This window comes from Pholis gunnellus, assembly GCF_910591455.1.
Source record: "Pholis gunnellus genome assembly, chromosome: 2".
NCBI lineage: Eukaryota > Metazoa > Chordata > Actinopteri > Perciformes > Pholidae > Pholis > Pholis gunnellus.
Window position 1 is genome coordinate 2,129,992 of NC_136536.1, and position 23,755 is coordinate 2,153,746.

The window sequence follows — 23,755 nt, forward strand, 5'->3', positions numbered from 1 at the left end:
CATCCAACCATAACACTGACCAGATGTTTCCAGTTGCTATAGAAAGTCGAATTTATGAGATACTTTAACACAACAGTCATAGAAGGAGCTCTTCATAGGCTACCCTACATTTGACATATAAATGGATTGTGAGTACATTGAACTTTTTATTTATTTTTTGCTGGCAGGAATGGGCTTCCATACTGTTCCCTTTTAAAGCGCAGAAAAAAATTGAACTATATCTCAAAATTGTATTCTGGATTATAGTACTTGGTTTACCTTCCATTCGTTCCCACCACCATCTGCGTCTCCTCCAAAAAAACAGTGCAACAAGTTCTTTGACTTCGAATTTTATTGTGAAAACCCGCAGGCGGAAGTGTGTTTTTTTCTGTCTCTGGCACACGATTGATACTGATGGTGGTCGGCTGTGTGAAGGGGGGGGGGGGGGGGGGAGGGGGGAAGGGCCTACTGGAGCTGGAGCCGAGAGAGCGGACAAACTTGCGTAGTCTTCACCACGGTTCTCTCTGCCTGTCTGCCTGCCTCTCTCTCTCTCTATGGACGGCCAGAGGACAGGGGAGCAAACAGGGATCGTTGTCTTTGGGACCGGAGCGTTTTTCCAGGACCTAGCGATGATTTAATCACAGAGGAGGAGACAAAAAAACCCGGGGGTTTGTGAGGGAAAAAAAGGGAGAAAGGGGAGCGCGAGAGGAGAGCCGTTGGAGCAGCAGCCGTTGGAGATGTGCGGTCGAGGCCGAGATTGCGGCGGTAGGTAACGAACAGCACAGCCGACGTGTTGTTGTCTTTTCTTACCCCCCTCGAGTTGAATCCTTCTCCGCACGTTAGTCCGAAAAGAGACGGAGAGAGAAAAGAGGCCGAATATATCTACCGATACCTGAGCTTTATATTCACCTCTTTCTTTCTTTCTCAGGAGTTAAAACCAGCTCCTGGTTCTTGCTTTTTTTTTTTGGCCCAGCGACATGCTAACACACACTAAACACACACTAAAACACACACATTAACACACCGAGACACGCACACACTCTCCTGTCCTTCGTTTGCCCAATAACGTGACGCCTCTAAGTATCCGCACGTAGTGTATGTAACTGTGGGATGAAGGGCAGCAGGTTACAGGCCTGTTAACTTCAGATTAAACTAGATTTAAAGGTAGAGACCTCCATCAACATGTCTCCTTCTTCTTCTCCTCCAGACGCTTTACGGCTGCAGCATCACTGTCCTGATAAATAACATCACTGCTGGTGCTCAATACTGAGAGTAACATGACCCACGGAGACAAATCAATACCTCACATGAGACGCTGACGTGTTTGATCTATTTGCACATGATTATAATAGCGCATTCTGCGTTATATAGGATGTTAAAGTACCACATTATGTAGGTTATGTGACATACATTTCATGTAAAATCGGTCCATATTTCTGCAAAATACAATATTCAAACTTTTATGCAATATTTAGTGACTCTTTTTAACGTAACGACGGTGTTTTATTCCTTGTAGCATCCAGGGATTAGTGTAAAATGTTGCTACTGTTGAAGTAAAACAAAGTGAAGTTTACTAAAAATATGATTTTTGGTTGAATATGAGTTCATAAATGGCTTTAATGTGTCAAAAATATGGGTAGAGTAAAGAAAGGATATTTAAACACAATGTGTTCAGATTAGAGCCGTTAATAGATATCTTTGATGCTGTGAGAGAAGCTATCTGCATGAATGTAAATGTGTGGAACACATGGACTCACAGAGACACAGGAGAAGTTGCTGAGTTGTTGTTTCATGCCCCCCCCCCCCCCTCCTCTGTAGGTATCCCTGTCTAGGCCTGCACTGAGCAGATTGTTCTGAGAGGAAACGGACAACAAACAGGGGAAGTGAACATGGCCGGGACCTCGAGCTTCTTTTCCAACGGGCCCGTCCCGTGGACGGACAACGACGCGGAGATGAACAACCTGTACCGGGACCTGGAGCTGGGGACGGTGCTCACGCTGTTCTACTCCAAGAAGTCCCAGCGGCCCGAGAGACGGACGTTTCAAGTCAAGCTGGAGACCAGGACTATCATCTGGACCCGGGGCACGGATAAGATCGAGGGAGAGAGTGAGTAGAGCGCAGGCACTTCTGGTTTAGAGTGTGGCGAGGTACCCGATGGTGTTGTGAGCAGCGGGGTGAATATGTTTAAGATTGAAGAAGTCAATCCTAAATACTTTCAGATCCTTAAAACGGGCTTAAAGAAACTACATATTCAGATATCAGTCACTGAACGCGGGAATATTGGACATCGGACGATATTTACATGCAAGAAAATCTCCAGAAACAAGGATTAGTGATGTGGGAGTGAAAGGGAAACGGGCTAATGTTTGATTTTATTCAGATTAAAACACACTTTTTCTACACATTACTACAAAGGAAGTCCAGAGTCAATATTCCATCTGTTATTTCAGCCCTGATGAGTTCCTGAGGTTTGTTCTGAGACTTTGAGGGACATAAAAGCTACATTATCTGTTATAAAATGTACGTAGTTTCGGTAGATGTTCAGGAACAAGCGTTAGATCAAATCCAGAGTGGACGACGGGAACAGCGTGGCATTCCTGGATCTCTCTTGTTGCATTTTTTTTTTGTTGTTGTTGTAGTTTAGCAGGAAGCTGAAGATTCAGGTGAATGTTTTTCCACAGACCGGCCTTCAGTGGGCCGGTACGTGTGTCTGGTAGCAGGATGCCGTGTGCACAGCTGCACTCTGCTCCGGATGCAGCGAGAGGAGCGTGTAAAGAACAAGACGACGCTGTAGCTCCGGGTTTTTGTCTTTGTTGTGTTTTTGGAGCGTCGTCTCCGCTCAGACGTGAGCTCATAGCTGACATCTGATGCTCCCGGTGAGGTGGAAATTGTCAGACGCCTCATTAACTCATTAACGTACAGAAATAGAACACGAGGGTTTGAATCTTGTTTTTTTTTTACTGGAAGTGTGTGATTGTTTGGGACCGTCGATGGCAGTGAGATGTCCATTATCTGTGCAAACATCACTCTGCTTTGATGCTAAATATACAACAATGACAAGCGTACATCTTCTTATGTTTTATTATCGCTGTGTGTTCAGTGCACATGCCCAAACACCAGCGTCGTGAGGTCTGGGTAGACGCAGCAGGATGTGGTCTCGATGAAGAGGCACGCTTGTAATGGCATCATAAAGGGTTCGATACTTCACATGAACAGAGTATCTTTACAAATCATCAAACGCACAACTTTTGTTACTGAGAACAAGGCGACAGAATCATGAGTCAGCATCGTGTTCCACTGTGACACATCGTTTTGTTACTTTACTGCGAGACAGTTTTTTAGGTTTTTGTTTTATGAATGAGCTCATTGGAGCTGGATATAACGGCACCAACGTACTGATACTTTATTGTGCCTTAAAGCTGCATTCTCTCTAGTGTCCACCAGGGGGCGACTCCTCTGGTTGTATAGAAGTCTATGAGAAAATGACTCTACTTCTCTCTTGATTTATTACCTCAGTAAACATTGTAAACATGAGTTTATGGTCTCAATCTCTAGTTTCAAGTCTTGTTCAATACAGCATGATGTTCATTTAGTAAATGATGGTCCATTTAGAGTCAAACAGACCATAAAGCAGGGGATGCTTTAGGGGCGGGGCTTACTGTGATTGACAGGTCTCTACGTCGCTCCTCGTCTAGTTTTACTTGATAGTTTTTTGTTAATTTGTGATGACGTGAGTCTCCATAGTAGCCATTTTATTCTAAAACCTGATGTCGCTGTATAACATGACGTGTTGGGACCTCTGTGATGTTTACAGCTTCATGAAACTTTACAACCACAAACTAGAGACTGAGAGCGTTCAGAGGACGTACGGCTTTATGAACTATGAAGAGGTTTCTGAGCAGTGAACACACCAGAAGGGTTCACCACCCAATCCCACAAACGCGACATTCTAGCAGAAATCTCGGTGTGTGTGTGTGTGTGTGTGTGTGTGTGTGTGTGTGTGTGTGTGTGTGTGTGTGTGTGTGTGTGTGTGTGTGTGTGTGTGTGTGTGTGTGTGTGTGTGTGTGTGTGTGTGTGTGTGTGTGTCGGCGTGTGTCGGCTGATTTTAAGTTATTGCAACACATAAATGTTAGAAACGGTGCGATCTGTGACAGTTCGACCGCTCGAGAGCGCTGACGAGTGTTTTATTCTTCTATAAAATGTCGCTCAGGACATAACTTGTTATTATTCGACAAATAATGACATCTTCTCAGTTGTGAGTCTTTGCTGCGTTTCTGTGTTTCGTATGATTGTAAACTGAACATCTTTCTGTTCGTTTGTTTCACAACAAGACTTTTGAATCTGTCGGTTTGAACGTTTACCTCACTGCCAACCTTTCTGTAGACTAAACGGTCATCTTTAACTCATCTATGAGGAAGAGGTCGTTCGTTGCAAACTGGAGAAACTGGTTTGTTGCAGAATTAGTTTATTAATATGTTCAGTGTCGTCGTCTGTTTCCTGGAAAACCTCTTTTAGGGGACGAACCTAAACAATGAAGAACATCTTCACGTAGTTTCTGTCTGTCATCTCTCTGAGCGGCTTTTTCCACACACACACACACACACACACACACACACACACACACACACACACACACACACACACACTTTGCCACTAACCATTTCCAGCTCACGCGCTGCTCTTCTCTTCAGTCGCGTGTTTATGTGTGAGAACGTATCGGTACGCTGGTGGACTTCAGGAGGACACTTGTGGGAAAGGAGTGCGTTGTGACAGTGGAGCAGCCTCGGCGACGGCTCTTCATCGGAGGGGAACGTCCTCAGCTCGACGTTATCCGGCGTCCATCAGAGGAGCTGATATGGATCAGCTGACGTGTGAGGAACGCGGTCACACTCTCTGCTGCACAGGAACTCTGAACAACTTCAGCCGTCAGTCACAACACACTCAGAATATCTGGTTCTGATGTATTCTCTGCCTCAAACTGTGTAGTTTCACTCTGGTTTTGTCTATAACGTGTGTGAAATCAGCAAATGGCCCAAAATGATTTATTTAAATTCATTTTTTGTTTGTCCAAAACCCCAAAACATTCAGTTTACAATCAGTTATAACGAGAGAAAAACAGCAAATCGTCACATTTGAACCAGTTTGTAATCTCTGCCGTTGAGATGCTGCGCTCTGATTGGTCGTGTGATGAGCGTCATCGCTCCGTCTGAAGCTCAAACTGTAGAAAAGTTCTAGAAGCTGTCGTCAAATGTTTAGTCTGTAATCTGGTCAACGTCTTCTTTTGATCCGATAGTTTGAATCAAGATTCAACGTTTTAATGGCAGCGAGTAATCATTATTTTCATTACGATTCATCCTGTTGATAGTTTAGTTTGTAGAATACGGTTTAAAATCTCCATCACAGCTCAACGTGACCTAAAGCCCAAAAGGTTTTCATTTGAGTTATTTACATTAATGTAAAATACAGAAAAGCAGCAAAAACTAACGCATAACACTGATTAATGTCAATATTCTACATGGCAGCATTAACATGTATCACTAACATTAACACTAGAGAACAGAAAACATCTGTAGATTTCTACTAAAATCACCAAAAGTTACCTTTACATAACGCCTCATTTGCATATTCAAACATAACACTTCAGAAAACTTGTAATACAAATACTAATCATGTTAATGTGAGGAATGAGCTGGTGGAGTTTCATCCCGTAAGATGAAGCTGTTTTGTAGAAAAGCTTCTCAACGTACGGCATCAATGAGTCTGATTCGTGTGATGGGAGACGAGGTGTGATCTGACCACGAGGTGAGAGGAGGGATAGAAATAGGACGGATGGAGGAAGTGTGTGAGCGTGCAGCAGGATGCCTCCTCTCCTCTCGGTAAGGTGACACCTCTGCCCATCGCTGTGTTTCCTGCGTCTGTCCGAGGCCGCCTCCAAACGTTGTGACGAGAAGATCAACCCGTCGGAGTCCGACTCCTGGATGTGATCAGAGAGCGCAGCGCGGTGACCTCTTCTTCTTCTTAACATGTTTCTCTGTTCTTACACTTGAGAACCAGAACACGCTCACCGATACGTGAGCACAGATGTGGTGTGTGTAGGCGACAAAAAGAGCACAGGATGTGTGGTTCAGGGGCAGGAAGAGGGGCTGTGTGTGTGTGTGTGTGTGTGTGTGTGTGTGTGTGTGTGTGTGTGTGTGTGTGTGTGTGTGTGTGTGTGTGTGTGTGTGTGTGTGTGTGTGTGTGTGTGTGTGTGTGTGTGTGTGTTGGAGCTCAGTAGGCAGGGTTGTGAAGTCACGCATCACTTTTTATATTCCCCGTGTCGTGCCCTTTGTCCTCTGGTTATTAAAACCGCTCCAAGTGTTCTTAAAGTGACACAGGTGCACAAACGCACGCACCGTGTGTTTGACTCCGTCACACAGACCCGACCCACCACAGACCGGTCTGTGTCTCTGTCTGAGATTAGTAATCGGTGGTTTTTGGTTGATTTCGGTGGTGAAAGACAGATGAAGGTTAGCTTGGGGGCAGTAAACTTCTCCATCGTCTACATGTTTAATATCTCTATCTGACGGGATGTGTTGTCTTCAGCTGAAGTGTGTGTGTGTGTGTGTGTGTGTGTGTGTGTGTGTGTGTGTGGTTCAAGCCTCAGCTCCACTGTCTTCAAATACGAGCTGTGTGTTTGTCTCTATGCTGGAAGGTTAAAGAAATCAGATTTATTAAATTACATTATGAAAACACTTTCCACAAGCACTTGAAGCTTAATTAATGTTATTATTTATAGATTTACAGGATATTTTGGGTTATTTTTGCTAAATTCTATCACCCAAATAAATGTTTCTAATTGTGACAAAAGTCTGATTTAAAGCATAATTATTATTCTGTGTATTGAACATACTTTAGATTAGTTTTTACGTTGGATTTTTCATACTGGGACATAAAGTCATATTGTCGTGATTTTTAATTAAACCCACATTGCCCAGCGACAGTCGGGACATCTCTGCGTGCAATGAAATGTCTGAGTTTGGCTAACTTGTGTGTCTGTGTCTGTGTGTCTGTGTCTCTCTCTCCAGTTGACATCCGTGAGATCAAAGAGATCCGTCCCGGACAGAAGTCGCGTGACTTCGAGCGCTACGTGGAGGACTCGGCGACGAGGCTGGAGCAGGCTCACTGCTTCGTCATCCTGTACGGCACCGAGTTTCGCCTCAAGTCCCTGAGCCTGGCAGGTAACCGCAGACACGCTCAGATACAAGGAGTGACGAGGTTGGACTTCACGTGCACATCCTGCTGTTACAGGTGCAGCGTACGGGATTCAGAGCATTAATGTCGCAGTGAGCGGCTGTCGTCTGTGTGGAGATGTAGAGGAGAGACGTCTACGTGTTAACTCTAGTGGTCTGCACTGACCCGCCTCGTGGTTCTTCACGTGAACCTCAGATTAATGACTCAGTTAAACGTTAACCATCAGAGTGTAAATAAAGTTTTACTGACCCAGTAGAACATGTTTCTAGTCTCCGATCGTGTTTCATTGTAAACAACCAATCAGTGTTTAAAGCAACAGGAGGAGAGCTAGTAGCGTTAGCAGCACCGCTAACATGTTGACCTCCGCTACTATGAGCTACAAACATCCATCGGTTTACCCTTTTTATGCTGGATGGGTTTGTTTCCTCTTTCATAGTTTATTCATTGTTGTTTTGTTTTGGTGGGACTGAAGTTCTGAGTAAACACATCCTGTATTACAAAACAAAAGCTGGTGTTCACGAAGCACAACTGTTCCTCAGAGTGGCTTTAAAATCTGTGCAGCATACGACTCCAGAGTCAACGGAAGACATTAGTCTTCAAAGAGATTTGACTTGTAAAATGCCCCAAAAAATCTCTGGTTCCAGCACATTAAATGTGACTAACAGCTGCGTTCCATTATCATATATGACAGTACATTACATATATTAAGCTTGGCCATTCCTTCACTGTTATTATTCATCTCATAACATCACCACGTGTCCTTCAGACCACTGATTCAAAGAGGGAAAAACGACAACAGAGAACATCTGTGTTGTGTTGATTCCTCCTCAGCTACGTCGGACGAGGAGATGACCATGTGGGTGAAAGGGCTGAACTCTCTGGTGGCCGACACGCTGAAGTCTCCGACGCCGCTCCAGATAGAGAGGTAAACATTACATCGTTACAAAGGTTTGTTCTTGTTTGTTTTTAAATGCGTAACATCTCTTTAACGCTCTTCTCTTTTATTCGATCAGATGGTTGCGTAAGCAGTTCTACGCCGTCGATCGCAACAGAGAAGACCGGTGAGTTACTGAGATCGGCCTCACAGGAAGTCGTGTCATTCGATTGTTTTGGGTGCACCAGTTTGTGTAACATCCAGGCTGGTAGAGAGCTCTAGTTGAGGTGTAGCGGAGGAACTAACCTCACACACACACACACACACACACACACACACACACACACACACACACACACACACACACACACACACCAGCACCCTCTTCCTGCAGCAGGAAACAGACTGCAGAGGATGGAGGAGACGTACAGCGATGTTTGTCTGTGACATCCAGAGAGAGAGAGAGACAGAGAGAGAGAGAGAGAGAGAGAGAGAGACAGAGACAGAGAGAGACAGAGAGAGAGAGAGAGAGAGAGAGAGAGAGAGAGACAGAGAGAGAGAGAGAGAGACTTTGTTACGCTGTGTTGTAACAAAGAGCTCACGTGTGTTTGTGAGGTTTGTTAGGTTGCATGTAGATTATTAAAAACTCACCAGAAGTGTATTTATTAGAAGCTTTTATTCACGTTTGTTTCTGATTTCTCAACAAAAGAAATGTGTTGAATGTGTTTGTAGGATATCCTGCAAGGATCTGAAGAGCATGCTGAGCCAGGTCAACTACAGGGTGCCCAACATGAGGTTCCTCCGAGAGAAACTTCCGGTAAACCTCCCCTACTCTCCCCCCTGTCTCCCCCTGTCTCCCCCCCCCCCCCCCCCCCCCCCTCCCTCATGAGGAGAGCTAACGTCTGATTGTTTTATAGGACTCAGAGTTGAGGAACGGAGACGTGTCCTTCAGCCAGTTCGCTCAGCTCTACCGCAGCCTCATGTTTGACGCTCAGAAAAACGTAAGTGCAAATCATTTCTCATGTATCCCAGCACTCTCACCCCCCCACCCCCCTCCCCCCCGTCTGATGCCCCGCCAAAGAACCCTTCCTCCCCCATCTGTCTGTTCTCAAATGGCTGCCAGATCAATATGGACCAGTTAAAAACCCACCAAACCCCCCTGGTGGAGGCCATTAGGACACACTCACATGGATGAGGAGGCCGGCCGGCTGCCTGGGGTCGGATTAAATGAATGACCTCAGTGCCCCCCCCCCCCCCCCCCCATTACAGGACCTCTATCTACATCACTAGTACTATACAAACTGCTGAAAGGAAAGCGCTTTCATTAAGTAACTCAAATGTTTCCCTTTCTTTCAGATGGAGATCCCGTTAATTCAGAGGTACGTTAACACAACACACACACACACACACACACACACACACACACACACACACACACACACACACACACACACACACACATACACACACAGTGAATCTCTCTGCACGTTCCAGGCATAAATCACAAAGGACATAATCTAGACACCGTACAGACAGACGTACGTTCTCACTCCCCAAGAATCTAGAATCCGTCTCAACGTCATAGAATGACTTTGAAAACACCAAATTATCTGCTTTAACAAATTCCATTTGCTTATGAAATGACACGATCACGAGTGTAACCCAGAGAAACGCTCGTAGACTGTAGGCGTGAGCGGCAGAACACCATAAACTAACGAGGAGGGATTGTTCTCTGAACTCGTCTTCATGGACGACTTTATGACCTTTGTGCAAGTGCTGTAAAGAAACAAGTCGAGTATTAAATGTATTACAAAGAGAGAGAGGTTGAATGCATTTTATTTAACCAGACAAGTCATGAAAAACTGATTCTTCTTCACAATGACGCCGTTCTTTTGTCTTAATAATAATGAATAGCATCACACAATACGCTGGCTTTATGCTTATTTCTCCTGGTTGCATTAAGTGTTGCTCGTAATATTCACAATGCGTTTGAACTGGAGCTGGAGTTACACTTTAAAAATAAATGCCTCCTCTGTGTGTGTGTGTGTGTGTGTGTGTGTGTGTGTGTGTGTGTGTGTGTGTGTGTGTGTGTGTGTGTGTGTGTGTGTGTGTGTGTGTGTGTGTGTGTGTGTGTGTGTGTGTGTGTGTGTGTGTGTGTGTGTGTGTGTGTGTGTGTGTGTGTGTTACTTTCAGGTTCATTGACAGACCAGAACAGAGGATCTCCCTCGACGACTTCAAGGACTTCCTCCTGGAGTCTCAGCAGGTAACGTCTCCGGCTCTCTGGACAAATATTCTGCTGCACATCTGGTTCATTCTCACAACCTCAAACACATCTGTGTGTCTGTATGCAAATCCAGGAATTGTGGGCCGCTGACAACGACAAAGTTCAGGAGTTTATGTTCGGGTACCTGAAGGACCCGCTGAGAGAAGTGGAGCAGCCTTATTTCCACCAGGACGAGGTACCCGCTCTCTCTCTCTCTCTCTCTCTCTCTCTCTCTCTCTCTCTCACCTCCTCTCCTTCTCCTCTCACTCTCTTTTTCTGGGTCTTTTGCTCACCAATGGAAAAAAGCAAAGGTGTTTTTTGCGGTGTTTTCCGATGTGCCCCCCCGTGTTGTTGGCGTGGGTGGCAGATGCTCAGAAACTGACCCGGATCTGGGCCTGAAGCGCCTCCTCCCACACGGAGAGGAAAGGTTACCGGCAGTGAGGGGATGCTTTTTGTGGTCGCCATGAAGCTGCGGTTGACTCAAGAGAAGAGGAAGCTGGTGCCAGTTGGTGCCGTAGGTTATATATTGTGTGAGAGAAGCATTGGTCACACAGAGTAACACCTGAAGAAGAAAAACTGTTCGTAAGAGGAGTGTTTCTTTGTTGTTGACCCACTTTGGGAAGTCTGTTAAAGGCCAGAGTTCAGGGTGAAGTACGAGACCGAGCCGCCGGGATTCAGGTCCAATGTCCAGTCCTGCATGTGTCCACCAGACACCTGATGATATGTTCAAGCTTTTACAAATCATATGCTTCCCCTGGTATTCAGCACTTGCATGTGTCAAAATGATGTTTGCGATCTCTACTGTGATGTCTTGTCATCGTGTCAGAGCATCAAAGTGTGTGATGACGTGTTGAAGTCAAGACCACCTGCACCGAGACCAAGTCAAGACCGAGACCAGAATGTATCGAGACTAACATAAGACCAAGACCAGACCATTAATAACATGAATTAACATTAATAATCTCTCCCTAAATTGATCTGAAAGATCCACATATCCATAAAAACACACAGAATGTTGAGAGCTCATTCAACTCTTTGAAAGCGTGCAGTTGAGTTGAATTTGTCAAAATCAATGTTCCTTATTTCTCAGAATGTTTCTACATGTAATCTACTGTATGAGCGTAATAATCAAAAGGTGTTGCTGTGGGGGGGTTTATGAGGGGGGGTTTATCCATGAGCAGTCGTGACGTTAATAAATGTTCGTGTCAGACGATGCACGGCCAGTTTAGTGACAGAATGATTCATTCAGAACGTGTTTGGTGCAGAAACGGACTCGATGGTCTGCGTAGTCCAAGGCTGGACCAGATCCTGGCTCAGGGGTCACATAACATTAAGCCTTTAGTCCAAGCGGACTTGCTCGAGGCTTTTGCCGACTTGATGACTTGTGGATTTGGAGAGACTTCATCTGCGAGTGAGGGCCGGTCCCAGACATTTCATTCATTCATTCATTCATTCATTCATTCATTCATTCCGCTCTCCTCCCTCCTGCTGCAGTACCTGACGTACCTGTTCTCCAAAGAGAACACCGTCTGGGATTCCTCCCTGGACCAGGTGTGTCCTGACAACATGAGCAACCCTCTGTCCCACTACTGGATCTCCTCTTCGCACAACACGTAAGAGCCGAAGCCTTCACGCACACATTTACAGTTCAGCTGAAGTCTGGCGTCCTCTAACCGGAGAGGGCTTCTAAACTCACACATCAGATAAAAAGTCTTATTATTTAACAATCAAGTTCCAGAATGAGACCCCAGGCGTGTTTGTGTTTTTTAGCAGGAAAATGTGTTTTTCCTCCCATTGAAATGTGTGTGAAAGGCAGTTCAGATGAAAATCCTCGTGTACTGGATGTGAAACAATACTCAGAGGAGCAGCGGAATGAAAACTTCCCGCGATGCTTTGATTAGGTCTGAAGTGACTGAATGAGTAACGAGTGTTTCCTCCTGTCGACAAAAGAAGGACAGCCTTTCTGATACAGCAGATATCAGTGTGTGTGTGTGTGTGTGTGTGTGTGTGTCCTTTTGTAAAACTGGTTGGATGCGAGTGTGTTTTTGTGTGTGTGCGCGTTGACGTTATGTGCTTATTTTTAGCTACCTGACGGGAGACCAGTTTTCCAGCGAGTCGTCTCTGGAGGCGTACGCTCGCTGTCTGAGGATGGGCTGCCGCTGTATCGAACGTGGGTAAACAGACACACACAGTCAGACAGACAGACAGACAGACAGACAGACAGACAGACAGACAGACAGACAGACAGACAGACAGACTCAAACGCTACAGTTTTTTACCACGTACAGTAAATCATCACCGCTTGACTTCTCAACCTTGTAATTAAGTCTTATGCCCTCTTCTTATTCCTCTACAGCCACCACACCCTTACACACACACACACACACACACACACACACACACACACACACACACACACACACACACACACACACTCGCTGTTACATAACAGTGCTGCATATGGTCTTTACACAAAAACCTTGTCAAGCAGGTTCCCGTGAATAGGACTGGCTTCTAGCGGGTTAAAGGGTCACTCTGACTGACGCACGAGTCAACAATTATGATGTCAGCGAAATGGTCTTAAAACTCCTCTGGAGCGTTGAAACTCCACCTGCATTCATGCATACCTACTGTGTGTGTGTGTGTGTGTGTGTGTGTGTTTACAGTGGACTGCTGGGATGGTCCAGACGGAATGCCAGTCATCTACCACGGACACACCCTCACGACGAAAATCAAGTTCTGCGACGTGTTGACCACCATCAAAGAGCACGCCTTCGTCACCTCCGAGTGAGTCTGCACGAGCTCAACACGTTTCCTTTGATGAGATAGAAAGATAAGAGATGACAGAGATAAGGAAACGGCACTCTGAAGCACAAATATCAGAGGACACAATGTGGACAGTGACGTGGTTGCAGCGTGTTATTGTTGTGTGTGTGTGTGTGAGAAAGTAAGAGCAGGACTTCTGTGGATGTCCTCCTGCAGATATCCCATCATCCTGTCCATTGAGGACCACTGTAGTATTGTGCAGCAGAGGAACATGGCCACTTACTTTAAGAAGGTGTTTGGAGACATGCTGCTCACCAAGGCGGTGGACATCGCGGCCGACGGCCTGCCGTCGCCCAACCAGCTCAAGAAGAAGATCCTCATCAAGGTCAGCGGCCACGACGAGATCTTTTTTGTGCACATTATCTATTAAAATAAATATATGAATGCATGCTTTGTGTACAACGTCTGTCCTCATCTCCTCTTCTTCTTCTGCTGCAGCATAAGAAGCTCGCAGAAGGCAGCGCCTACGAGGAGGTGTCCACCTCCACTCCCTACTCGGAGAACGACATCAGCAACTCCATCAAAAACGGCATCCTGTACCTGGAAGACCCCATTAATCATGTAAGTGTGTGTGTGTGTGTGTGTGTGTGCTGCAGCGCTGACGCTCAGCTTGGAATATGAGAACACGAGTCTGTTTTGTGTGCGTTGACACGGCATCGTGTTATGGCTTGATGCTCTTTTCTTTTCTTTAACATTCATTTTGTATTTGTGTCCCACTTGTTTTTGTCTTCATGAACTTCTTTTTTAGATGATTACATTCTTTATTAAGAGGGAAGCTTCTTGCCTACTTGGCCACTTTCCAGTGAGACACATGGATGCTCTAAATATTTCAGCTAACCGTTCATCCTCCCCCCCCTCTAGGAGTGGTACCCTCATTTCTTTGTCCTGACCAGCAGTAAGATCTACTACTCGGAGGAGACCTCCAGTAACCAGGGAAATGATGATGAGGAGGAGCACCGAGAGGTTAGTCGGCCTGATCTGCTGCTGATATACGTAGAGATGAGAATCGCACCACACATGGCACTTAATCTACATCCAGTAAGAGAAATAAGAAGTGAGGGGTGTAACGATGCAGTAGGGAAAACAAAGAATAACTTTTTTTTGATAATTCTAAACATTCAACAGTTGCTCGTTGGCCACAATCCTTTTTTCAACAGTTAAGACGCTCTGTTATGTTATGTAAGTGTATCCCGGTTCTCCCACGAGAAAGCACATTCCTAACGCCGGATAATCAACAACTTGCAACACAGTAGTAATAGCCAGTAACTAGCCAATCACAGCGTCGTAGGGCGGGACTAGCTGTGACTCAATGCAGCGAGCAGCAACTGGTGCGCTGCCAAAACGTTTCAGGTGCAAATTCCTGCTCCACAATTTCTGTTCCGCATGTTTCAGTCGCAGACATAAACATTTGTTTTCGGTCACAGGGTTTACTGAACAAAACGTCTATGTACCGAACAATCGATACAAGTACACGCACCGTTACACCCCTAAGAAATGCAGTATTTACACAGAGAGGCTGTGAGCAGTTTGGGTTTTTAATACGCAAAGACCTGCACCAGGATCAGATCCAGGAAGTGGGTCAGTGAGGGAGCAATTTGAGGCGGGTTGCAGCTAAACGGACTTAACTTCTCCCTCTCCTCTCTGGACCTTCCAGGTGTCCAACGGTATGGACCAGCACGTGACCGAGAAGTGGTTCCACGGGAAGCTGGGCGCCGGGCGAGACGGGCGGCAGATAGCCGAGAGGCTGCTGTCGGAGTACTGCCTGGAGACCGGAGCTCCAGACGGATCCTTCCTGGTCCGAGAGAGCGAGACCTTTGTGGGAGACTACACGCTGTCCTTCTGGTATATAATGCACATGATCACAGGGAACATGTTATTGTTTCATGATGTTTGTCAGTCTGCAGCCTCATCTCTGGCACACTGTGTGTTCTGTCGTGCAGAACTCAGTGACGCGCCCACAGATCAATGGATGGATTAAATGGGTTGTTGTCACGGTCTGAGGGGTGATGCTAATGCAAAGCCTCTATGTGAAGTGGAGTTAACATCAAAGCTAATCAATCTGCATGTATGTGATGTACTCACGATGGAAGGAAGCAGTGCTCAGACACCCAGAGGGCAGTATGTCCAAGGTTAACGAGGAGGATGGGTTTTATTTCAGTGAGAACATTCACAGTTTTATCTCTCTGCACCAGGCGTTCAGGGCGAGTGCAACACTGTCGCATCCACTCTCGCCAGGAGGCGGGAAGCCCCAAGTTCTACCTGACCGACAACCTGGTGTTCGACACGCTCTTCGCTCTGATCAACCACTACCAGCAGGTGGCGCTGCGCTGCAACGAGTTTGAGATGAAGCTGACCGAGCCGGTGCCTCAGACCAACGCTCACGAGAGCAAAGAGTGAGTCCCCCTGACTCTGAATGACATTTTATAACTGCAAGTGAACACTGTAGGAGATTAGCCGTCGACCGTCATCTACAACGAGCAAGAGGCGTGAAGTGAAACGTCTCTAATTATCTAAAACTGTCTGTTCGTCCCAGGTGGTACCACGCCAACCTCTCCAGGAGCCACGCAGAAAACATGCTGATGAGGGTTCCACGTGACGGGGCGTTCCTGGTGAGGAAGAGGGCGGAAGCCAATTCGTTTGCCATTTCCTTCAGGTAACTTCTTACGATCCTTATTCCCTTATCAAGCAGTACTAGTTCATATCCTAAAGCATCCCCTGCTTTATGGTCTGTGTGACTCTAAATGGACCATCATTTACTAAATGAACATCATGCTGTATTGAAGAAGACTTGAAACTAGAGATTGAGACCATAAACTCATGTTTACAATGTTTACTGAGGTAATAAATCAAGAGAGTCATTTTCTCATAGACTTCTATACAACCAGAGGAGTCGCCCCCTGGTGGACACTAGAGAGAATGCAGCTTTAACACACCAGAGGTTGCCGCATAGTTCCTGCTTATTCTTTCAGCGTGCCACAGCAAAAATAAACAGTGAAAATGATCTTTTCACAGTAAACTGACATCTTAACAATTACTTCAATTTGGGTGTTTATCGATAGAACACTGAATCACTGAAATTAAAAAATAGGAATTATTTTTAACTCAACACTTCCTGTTTCCATATGAAGGCCTCTAAGGTTTCTCTATAAACAGAAAGCCTTCATTTGTTAACTCTAGGCTTTTATTCTGAAATATTTACAGGACAGTGTTGTGGAAAATGCAGTGACTTGCACGGCTCCTTACTTAAAAAACGACTGCATGCTATAAATCCTAAAAAACATTCACAGTTAAGTCTCTAAACACAACATATGTGTTGTTTGTTCGCAGGGCCGAGGGAAAGATAAAGCACTGCCGCGTGCAGCAGGAGGGTCAGAACGTGGTGCTGGGCACCTCGGAGTTCGACAGCCTCGTGGATCTCATCAGCTACTACGAGAAGCACCCGCTGTACCGCAAGATGAAGCTGCGCTATCCCATCAACGAGGACACGCTGGAGAAGATAGGCACCGCGGTGAGTACCGACAAAAGTATGCAGCCTGCGTTGTGTTGTTGAAAAAGAAAACCGCCTCGTGAACGAGCTCGTTAACACACAACCTGTCGTCCAATAGGAGCCCGACTACGGGTCGCTGTACGAGGGCAGGAATCCAGGCTTCTACGTGGAGGCCAACCAAATGCCAACGTTTAAGGTGAGCGTCTAGAATGTGAGTGTGTGTGTGAGTATGTGTGTGTGCGCGTGTGTGACGACCTTCTGTCCTTGTCTGTTCAGTGCACAGTGAGAGCCATGTACGAGTACAAAGCCCAGAGAGACGATGAGCTCTCCTTCATCAAGAACGCCGTCATCTCTAATGTGGACAAACAGGAAGGAGGATGGTGAGCGACTTTATTATCCAGAGAGACGGATCGTCTGCTCGCTTGAATTATACATGACGGGACGATGACATGAGCATCCATTCCTTATATCAACCCAGTGTATATTTGACATCATTTTAAACCCGATGTTGGCATCATTTTAAAGCCGTCGTGTGTCTATACTTCATCTTCTCCATGTTTGTGTTTGTGTGTCTCAGGTGGAAGGGAGACTGTGGAGGGAAGAAGCAGCTGTGGTTTCCTGCTAACTACGTGGAGGAGATCAGTCCGTCAGCGGCGGAGCCCGATAGAACTGTGAGTGAATATTTAAAGTGACCTCCACAGGACGTCTGGGTCCCATCACTCCGTCTGTCAATCACCCGCTGTGATGGAGACACTTAACTTGTGTTGGATTACGGCTTTAGAAGTTCTACTCCTAATCCTCCTCGTCTCTTGTCACGCAGGAGATGACAGAAAACAGCCCGCTGGGAGATCTGCTGAGAGGAAGCGTGGACGTGTCTTCCTGTCAGATCGGTGAGAGGCCCCTCCCACTTCCTGTTCCACTGCAGAAGCTGCAGAGCTGCAGAGCAGGCCGTCACCTCCTTTTTCCTCATCTGCATGCTCATAATACATCTGCCCTCTTTCCCCACTTTCTTTATAATCCTTGTTGTCCATTATCGGCCTCTTCTATTATTCATTCTGTGGTTTCATCATGACTCCTGCTTCTCTCACAGCTCGTCGGTAGCTGATATTTTATTGACATCCTCCAGTCCAGTCAATACTCGCCCATTAGTGTTGGCACATGCTGTCATGCACTGTCACAGTGAACACCTGAGCCTGTCTCGCTTAGCTCTTTGGCTCCATCTAGTGGTCGTATGGAGGAAGAGCCAACTAGATCTTGAACACGTTATTACTCCACACAAGACATTGTTTTTCTATAGATGACTCTTTGTGTATTGCAATACTCTGTCTCCCGTATTCTTTAGTATGTCCCAATATATCGTAAGTTCACGGTGCAACGATGGTGTAGGAAACCTCTTTGTCCTCCTCATTTCCCTCTTTAACTCTTTTCTTTTCTTCCGCGTTCAGTTGTGCGTACTGAAGGGAAGGGCAGCCGGCCTCACGTCTTCTCCCTGGTGCCGAACGCCTCCATGAGGACGGGCCCGGTGCTGGACGTCGCCGCCAGCAGCCAAGAAGAGCTCAAGGAATGGGTGTTCAAGATCCGCGAGGTCACGATGACGTCAGAGGCCAAGGTGAAGATAGATACCCGGACTCATTCCGCGCTCGTGCCACATTGTGGGTTCAAAGAGCCAGTCGTGACCTGTGTTGGTCCCTTTTAATACCCAGAACCTGTATTTAGGAAGCACATGTGGTGTTGGTCAGGAATGCCTTTCTGCAGACTCACACAGTGACACAGTGCTGTGATGATGGGGGAGGAAGAAGCTTCGGGCGAATGTTGTTTTGCATCAGTGATGTGAGGTTGTGTGTGTTTGATAAACACTCTGTGCCCTCTGTGCCCAGCTGGAGGAAGGGAAGATGATGGAGAGGAGGAAGAAGATTGCACTGGAATTGTCCGACCTGGTCATCTACTGTAGGCCGGTGCCGTTTGATGAAGACAGTAAGCATCACGCACTCTTATTGCACCGTGAACGTGCAGTTTGAGATGTTCCTCATTTCACACCTATGACATGATACAAATATGCAGAAGTCCAACATCGATACAGGACACGTCCGTCTTCTCTCTCTCTCTCTGCAGAGATCGGCACAGAGCGGGCCTGTTTCCGGGACATGTCGTCCTTCCCCGAGACCAAGGCGGAGAAGTACGTCAACAAGATCAAGGGGAAGAAGTTCCTGCAGTACAACCGGCTGCAGCTGTCCAGGATCTACCCGAGAGGCCAGAGGCTCGACTCGTCCAACTACGACCCTCTGCCCATGTGGCTCTGTGGGTCCCAGCTGGTGGCGCTCAACTTCCAGACAGCAGGTTGTCTACCTTTACTGTCATTACTGTCATTATGTTTGCTTTCTTTTTCTCTTCCTAACACTTTTTTTACTTTCCCCCTCGTGCAGACAAACCCATGCAAATGAACCAGGCTCTGTTCATGCTGAACGGAAGGAGCGGCTACGTCCTCCAGCCGCCCATCATGAGGGACGACGGCTTTGATCCCTTCGACAGACACACGCTGCGAAGCCTCGAACAAGTCACTCTGGAGATAGAGGTACAGTAGAGAGAGAGAGGGCCGTGTGCAGAGGGTTTATAACTGTGGGTGGGGGGGGCACAAGGAGAGGTGAAGCAAAGAAGTCTATGAGAAAATGACTCTACTTCTCTCTTGATTTATTACCTCAGTAAACATTGTAAACATGAGTTTATGGTCTCAATCTCTAGTTTCAAGTCTTCTTCAATACAGCATGATGTTCATTTAGTAAATGATGGTCCATTTAGAGTCACACAGACCATAAAGCAGGGGATGCTTTAGGGGCGGGGCTACACAGTGATTGACAGGTCTCTACCAGAGACGTATACGGAGTCTCTACGTCACTCCTCCTCAGTCCAGATGTGGTCACTTCCTGTTTATTAGCTTATTAGAAAATAACAATAAAAGGAGTTCCAGCGTGCTGGAGGGCCCACAGTGTCAGACCCCTCCCCCCCCTGCCTCAGTGGTTGTTTGTGTGTGGAAACAATTAAAGTGAGCCGATCTAAAGTAGTGACCTGTGTTCGCTCCTCTCGCTCTACTCTGAAGGTTTTGGGCGCCCGACACCTCCCCAAACACGGACGCGGCATCGTGTGTCCTCTGATCGAGATCGAGGTGTGCGGGGCGGATTACGACAGCGCCAAGCAGAAGACCGACTCAGAAGGTGTGTGTGTGTGTGTGTGTGTGTGTGTGTGTGTGTGTGTGTGTGTGTGTGTGTGTGTGTGTGTGTGTGTGTGTGTGTGTGTGTGTGTGTGTGTGTGTGTGTGTGTGTGTGTGTGTGTGTGTGTGTGTGAGTAGGTTACTGTTCACTGGATACTCTAGCACAGCGTCATTTCCTGTCTGGATCCAGAAAAACAGGAAGTTGTGGAAACAACTCAGCCATGTGTGGGAATACAGGTCTTAGCCAAAGAAGAAACATTACAACACCACAACAATAGTTTCTTAGAATATAGATTTACTTGCCTTTATGTCTTCACTCTCTTACGGAAGTTTATTTTGAAAAGACTGGATACGTGTAATGAGTGGAACGTACACGTGTTGCTGGACTTTAGTAGGAAAACTGTGGAGTAACTCTTCGTGAGATATACGAACCGTTGACGAATCACAGCGCATTATTTAATCTCTGACCTCTGTATGATTCAGTCTGAACTCAGTGATGCATTATTCTTTTATTCAGCAGTGACCGTTGACACATTGTTCACCTCCTCTCTCTTCTCTCCGTCCTCTCCAGCTGATAACGGTCTGAACCCCACGTGGCCCCGGAAGGCGTTCCAGTTCGCGGTCTGCAACCCGGCCTTCGCCTACCTGCGCTTCGTGGTTTACGAGATCGACATGTTCAACGACCAGAACTTCCTGGCTCAGGCCACGTTCCCCATCCACAGCCTGAAGACAGGTACGCTCATCGATGTGCCGTCTGAGGACACACCTGGAGGCGTCCTGCTGTGAGTCAGTGCTGTAGTAACCGATAACGTCTCTGTGTGACTGCAGGGTACCGGTCGGTCCCTCTGAAGAACAGCTACAATGAGGATCTGGAGTTGGCCTCTCTGTTGGTCCACATGGAGCTCATCAGCGGCGGGGTGAGCATCAGCATCAGCATCAGAACCTAAAAGTCATGACATATGATCTGTTCATTTTAGAGGTGTTAGTAGGTAGTAGCCATGCTAGCTGTTTCCCTCTGTTTCCAGTCTTTATGCTAAGCTAAGCTACCCAGCTTTCAGTTTTACTGTACTGACATGAGAGTGGTGTCAATCTTCTTATTGAACGCTTTGCATGAAAGTGTGTTTTCACACAATGTAAAGCAATTTATTGTCTTTATAGTCATTAATGACATTAAGAGGAGACACTACAGGTGAAGAGAGGAAGAACATGAACTAATAACCACTTCATTACTGACATTAAGAGGATTGTTTTTTACAAGTTTCCTGAGATGTTATGTTTACATATGCAAATGAGGCGTTATGTAATGGTAACTTTTGGTGAATTTAGTAGAAATCTACAGACGTAAACGGACAAAATAAACACCTGAATGTGTATTTCTGATGTTTTCTTTCCTCTCGTCTGAAAGCAGACGTGTTCTAGAAGTGAAACACACCAGAACCTCATGAATGGACCCGTTTTAATGATCTCGTATAGAACCGTGAACGCGAGGAGCAGCAGCGCTGACTCTCTGGTTTGTGGCTCTTCTCTCAGGATGAGAACGGAGAGGTTCTGAGTCCGTTCCTGCCGGTCGGCTCCGTGGTGGCGGCGGTGACGGCGGCGGCGGCGGCGTCCACCCAAGCCGGGCGGGACCGTTTGGGGGACTTGAGCTCGGTGTCCTCGGTGTCCTCGGCGTCCTCCGTCGCGTCCCCCGCGGTGCCCCCGGCGCCGGCCCAGGCCGTGGCCTTCGGGGGTCGAGACGGCTCCTTCGAGTCCCGCTACCAGTCCCCTCTGGAGGACTTCAGGGTGTCCCAGGAGGCCCTGTTGGACCACATGGACCCGCAGAACAGACAGACCAGGTAAACGTGTGTGACGGTGTGTGTTTGGCTCGTGTGCGGTGAAGTTATTGGCGGAAGATTCCAGACGTCTGTCTTTGTCTCCAGGATGTTGCGGAGGACCAGAGTGGGCGGAGAGAACCACTTCTAAGTCCAAGCCAATCAGGACGCGTAAACCATCCCCCCCCCTCCCGTACCCAGTCCCCCCCGTACTGATGATGTCACTGACTGCTGTGAACACTGTTTCCATGGAAACGCCCACCACCGCTTTTGGCCTACATTTCGGGCAGCTCTCCGTTCTCCAAACTCTCCCTCCCTCCCTCCCTCCCTCTCTCTCCTTCCTTCTGTCTCCCTCCCTCCCTCCCCCCCCTCTCTCTCTCTCCCTCCTTCTCTCTCTCTTTTACCTCCCTGCCTCCTCACCGCTCGCCTGACGAGGAGGAAAGACTCGGACACGTAAAGAGAGAAACAAACGGACATTCCCAGAAGCAACACAAAGCTGGAGGAAGCTCCGGACTGGTTGTGTTCAGGGCGGCGTTCTCTCTCTCATGTTCTGAGGTCGCTTATTTTGGGAGGCAGAGAGAGAGAGAGAGTTGTCAAAGGTATTCTCTCCCCCCCCCTCCTCCTATTAGGCGTATATATGAATATATGTATTTATTCCTGCTGTGCTGTCGGCCGGAGAACAGCAGCAGCTGACCTGCTCTCAAAGAGCTCCCGTCTCCATGTTTTTAATTATTCTAATTATTTAAACATTCATAATGTGACTTATGTATATGTGTATAAACCTGAGGGCTCTCTACGGCTATTTTAATCTCTTCTCTGATCCAGTCAAACTCTGCTAAACATGGAACAGTAGTTCTTTCTTCTTCTTCTGTTGTTGTTGAACGCGTCATGACGACGTCACCGCCTGTTTGTGTTGGAAGCAGCGAGAGAGCATCACATGTTAATATCCGCACACACACACACACACACACACACTTTTTGTTTTTTCATTTCTGACATTCCAGATAACTGCACATCATTCCACGTTCCATGTGCGACCCGTCGATCCTGTGACGGAGCAGGAATCTCTAAATGATAACTGTGTTGTCCTTTTTTTATTTCTGTTTATCTTCTACCAACGTGTTTATTTTACGAGGTTCTTACGTCTCAAATGATTCTGGATAATTTGACGCATAAAGAGGAACAATCATGTTCTCACATTTGAAACCTATTTACTGTAACCGTGGAAATTAAGATCGTAACACAAACTACGCCATTAACTCTGCAGCCGTGTGTGATTTTATGACGGAACGTTTCAAACGTCTCGAGACTGTTTTTAGTTCCAACAGAAGTTCGTCGTCTCGAGCTGCCGAGATGATTGTTTTTTTTTTATCAGTCTGCGTTTCTCGTTTTAAAAGGAAACTTTTGTGAGAAGGTTTTTCATTTGCTTCTGTAAGACGTGAAAAGAAAAACACGCCATCGACCACAAAGACACGCAGGACTTTGACTGTGTTTAGCTGCTTCCCTGGTGTCAGCTGATGGAGGAGAATCTGTGTTTGTATCAGAAACTGTTTCTCTGCTCGTATGAGACGACGATGATGTAAAGTCAGTACGAGACGCACCTAAAGCCATACGGAGGGACGGAAGGTCTCCGCCGAACTGTTCAGAGCGTCGTGTGGTTTCCTCCTGTGGTCGGCTGACGTCTGCACACAGGTGGAGAGAACGGAGCCGAGCTTCATTCCTGTTCTTTGTTTTTATTCCTCGTCAGACGGTCTCATTTACAAATCGCCTTTTCTGTAATGTGCCTAAACTATGGAGAGGAAAAGTATTCATTTAAAGTTTTGCCTTTCATATGAAACATATTCAAGCCTGAAAAGTAAATAAAATACTTAACGCTACTTCTGTCTTTTCTCTGAATGTGATTTGAGATGTTTCTGTTGAACTAATCTGCAGACATTTACGGTCTGATCTGGTTTATCACCTCGAGCTTCAGGAAAGAGTCTCTCCTGATGTTCTGGGAGCGTTTTGTGCCGCTATAACAAACAGGAAGTGTAAAAACCTCGTTTTCTGATATTTCACGGGCTGAACTGCGATGAACTGA

The 23,755-nt window shown here is 46.6% G+C and overlaps 1 protein-coding gene across 1 annotated transcript; it reads left to right on the top strand.

Moving 5' to 3' along the window:
• The first annotated feature begins 524 nt into the window (after nucleotides 1-524).
• plcg1 (phospholipase C, gamma 1) lies at nucleotides 525-23,544 on the top strand. The gene is made up of 33 exons (XM_079167027.1): nucleotides 525-744; nucleotides 1,798-2,085; nucleotides 7,044-7,196; nucleotides 8,041-8,134; nucleotides 8,223-8,270; nucleotides 8,816-8,900; nucleotides 9,001-9,084; nucleotides 9,440-9,462; nucleotides 10,277-10,346; nucleotides 10,441-10,542; nucleotides 11,841-11,959; nucleotides 12,431-12,516; nucleotides 13,013-13,133; nucleotides 13,329-13,497; nucleotides 13,611-13,733; nucleotides 14,034-14,135; nucleotides 14,827-15,014; nucleotides 15,365-15,565; nucleotides 15,706-15,825; nucleotides 16,500-16,680; nucleotides 16,778-16,855; nucleotides 16,936-17,039; nucleotides 17,237-17,330; nucleotides 17,480-17,549; nucleotides 18,105-18,268; nucleotides 18,537-18,633; nucleotides 18,772-18,996; nucleotides 19,083-19,231; nucleotides 19,754-19,868; nucleotides 20,436-20,597; nucleotides 20,693-20,781; nucleotides 21,395-21,699; nucleotides 21,784-23,544. Exons 2-33 carry the CDS (start codon nucleotides 1,869-1,871, stop codon nucleotides 21,824-21,826), a joined length of 3,981 nt encoding a protein of 1,326 aa, XP_079023153.1. The 5' UTR covers nucleotides 525-744; nucleotides 1,798-1,868; the 3' UTR covers nucleotides 21,827-23,544.
• The last annotated feature ends 211 nt before the right edge of the window (nucleotides 23,545-23,755 follow it).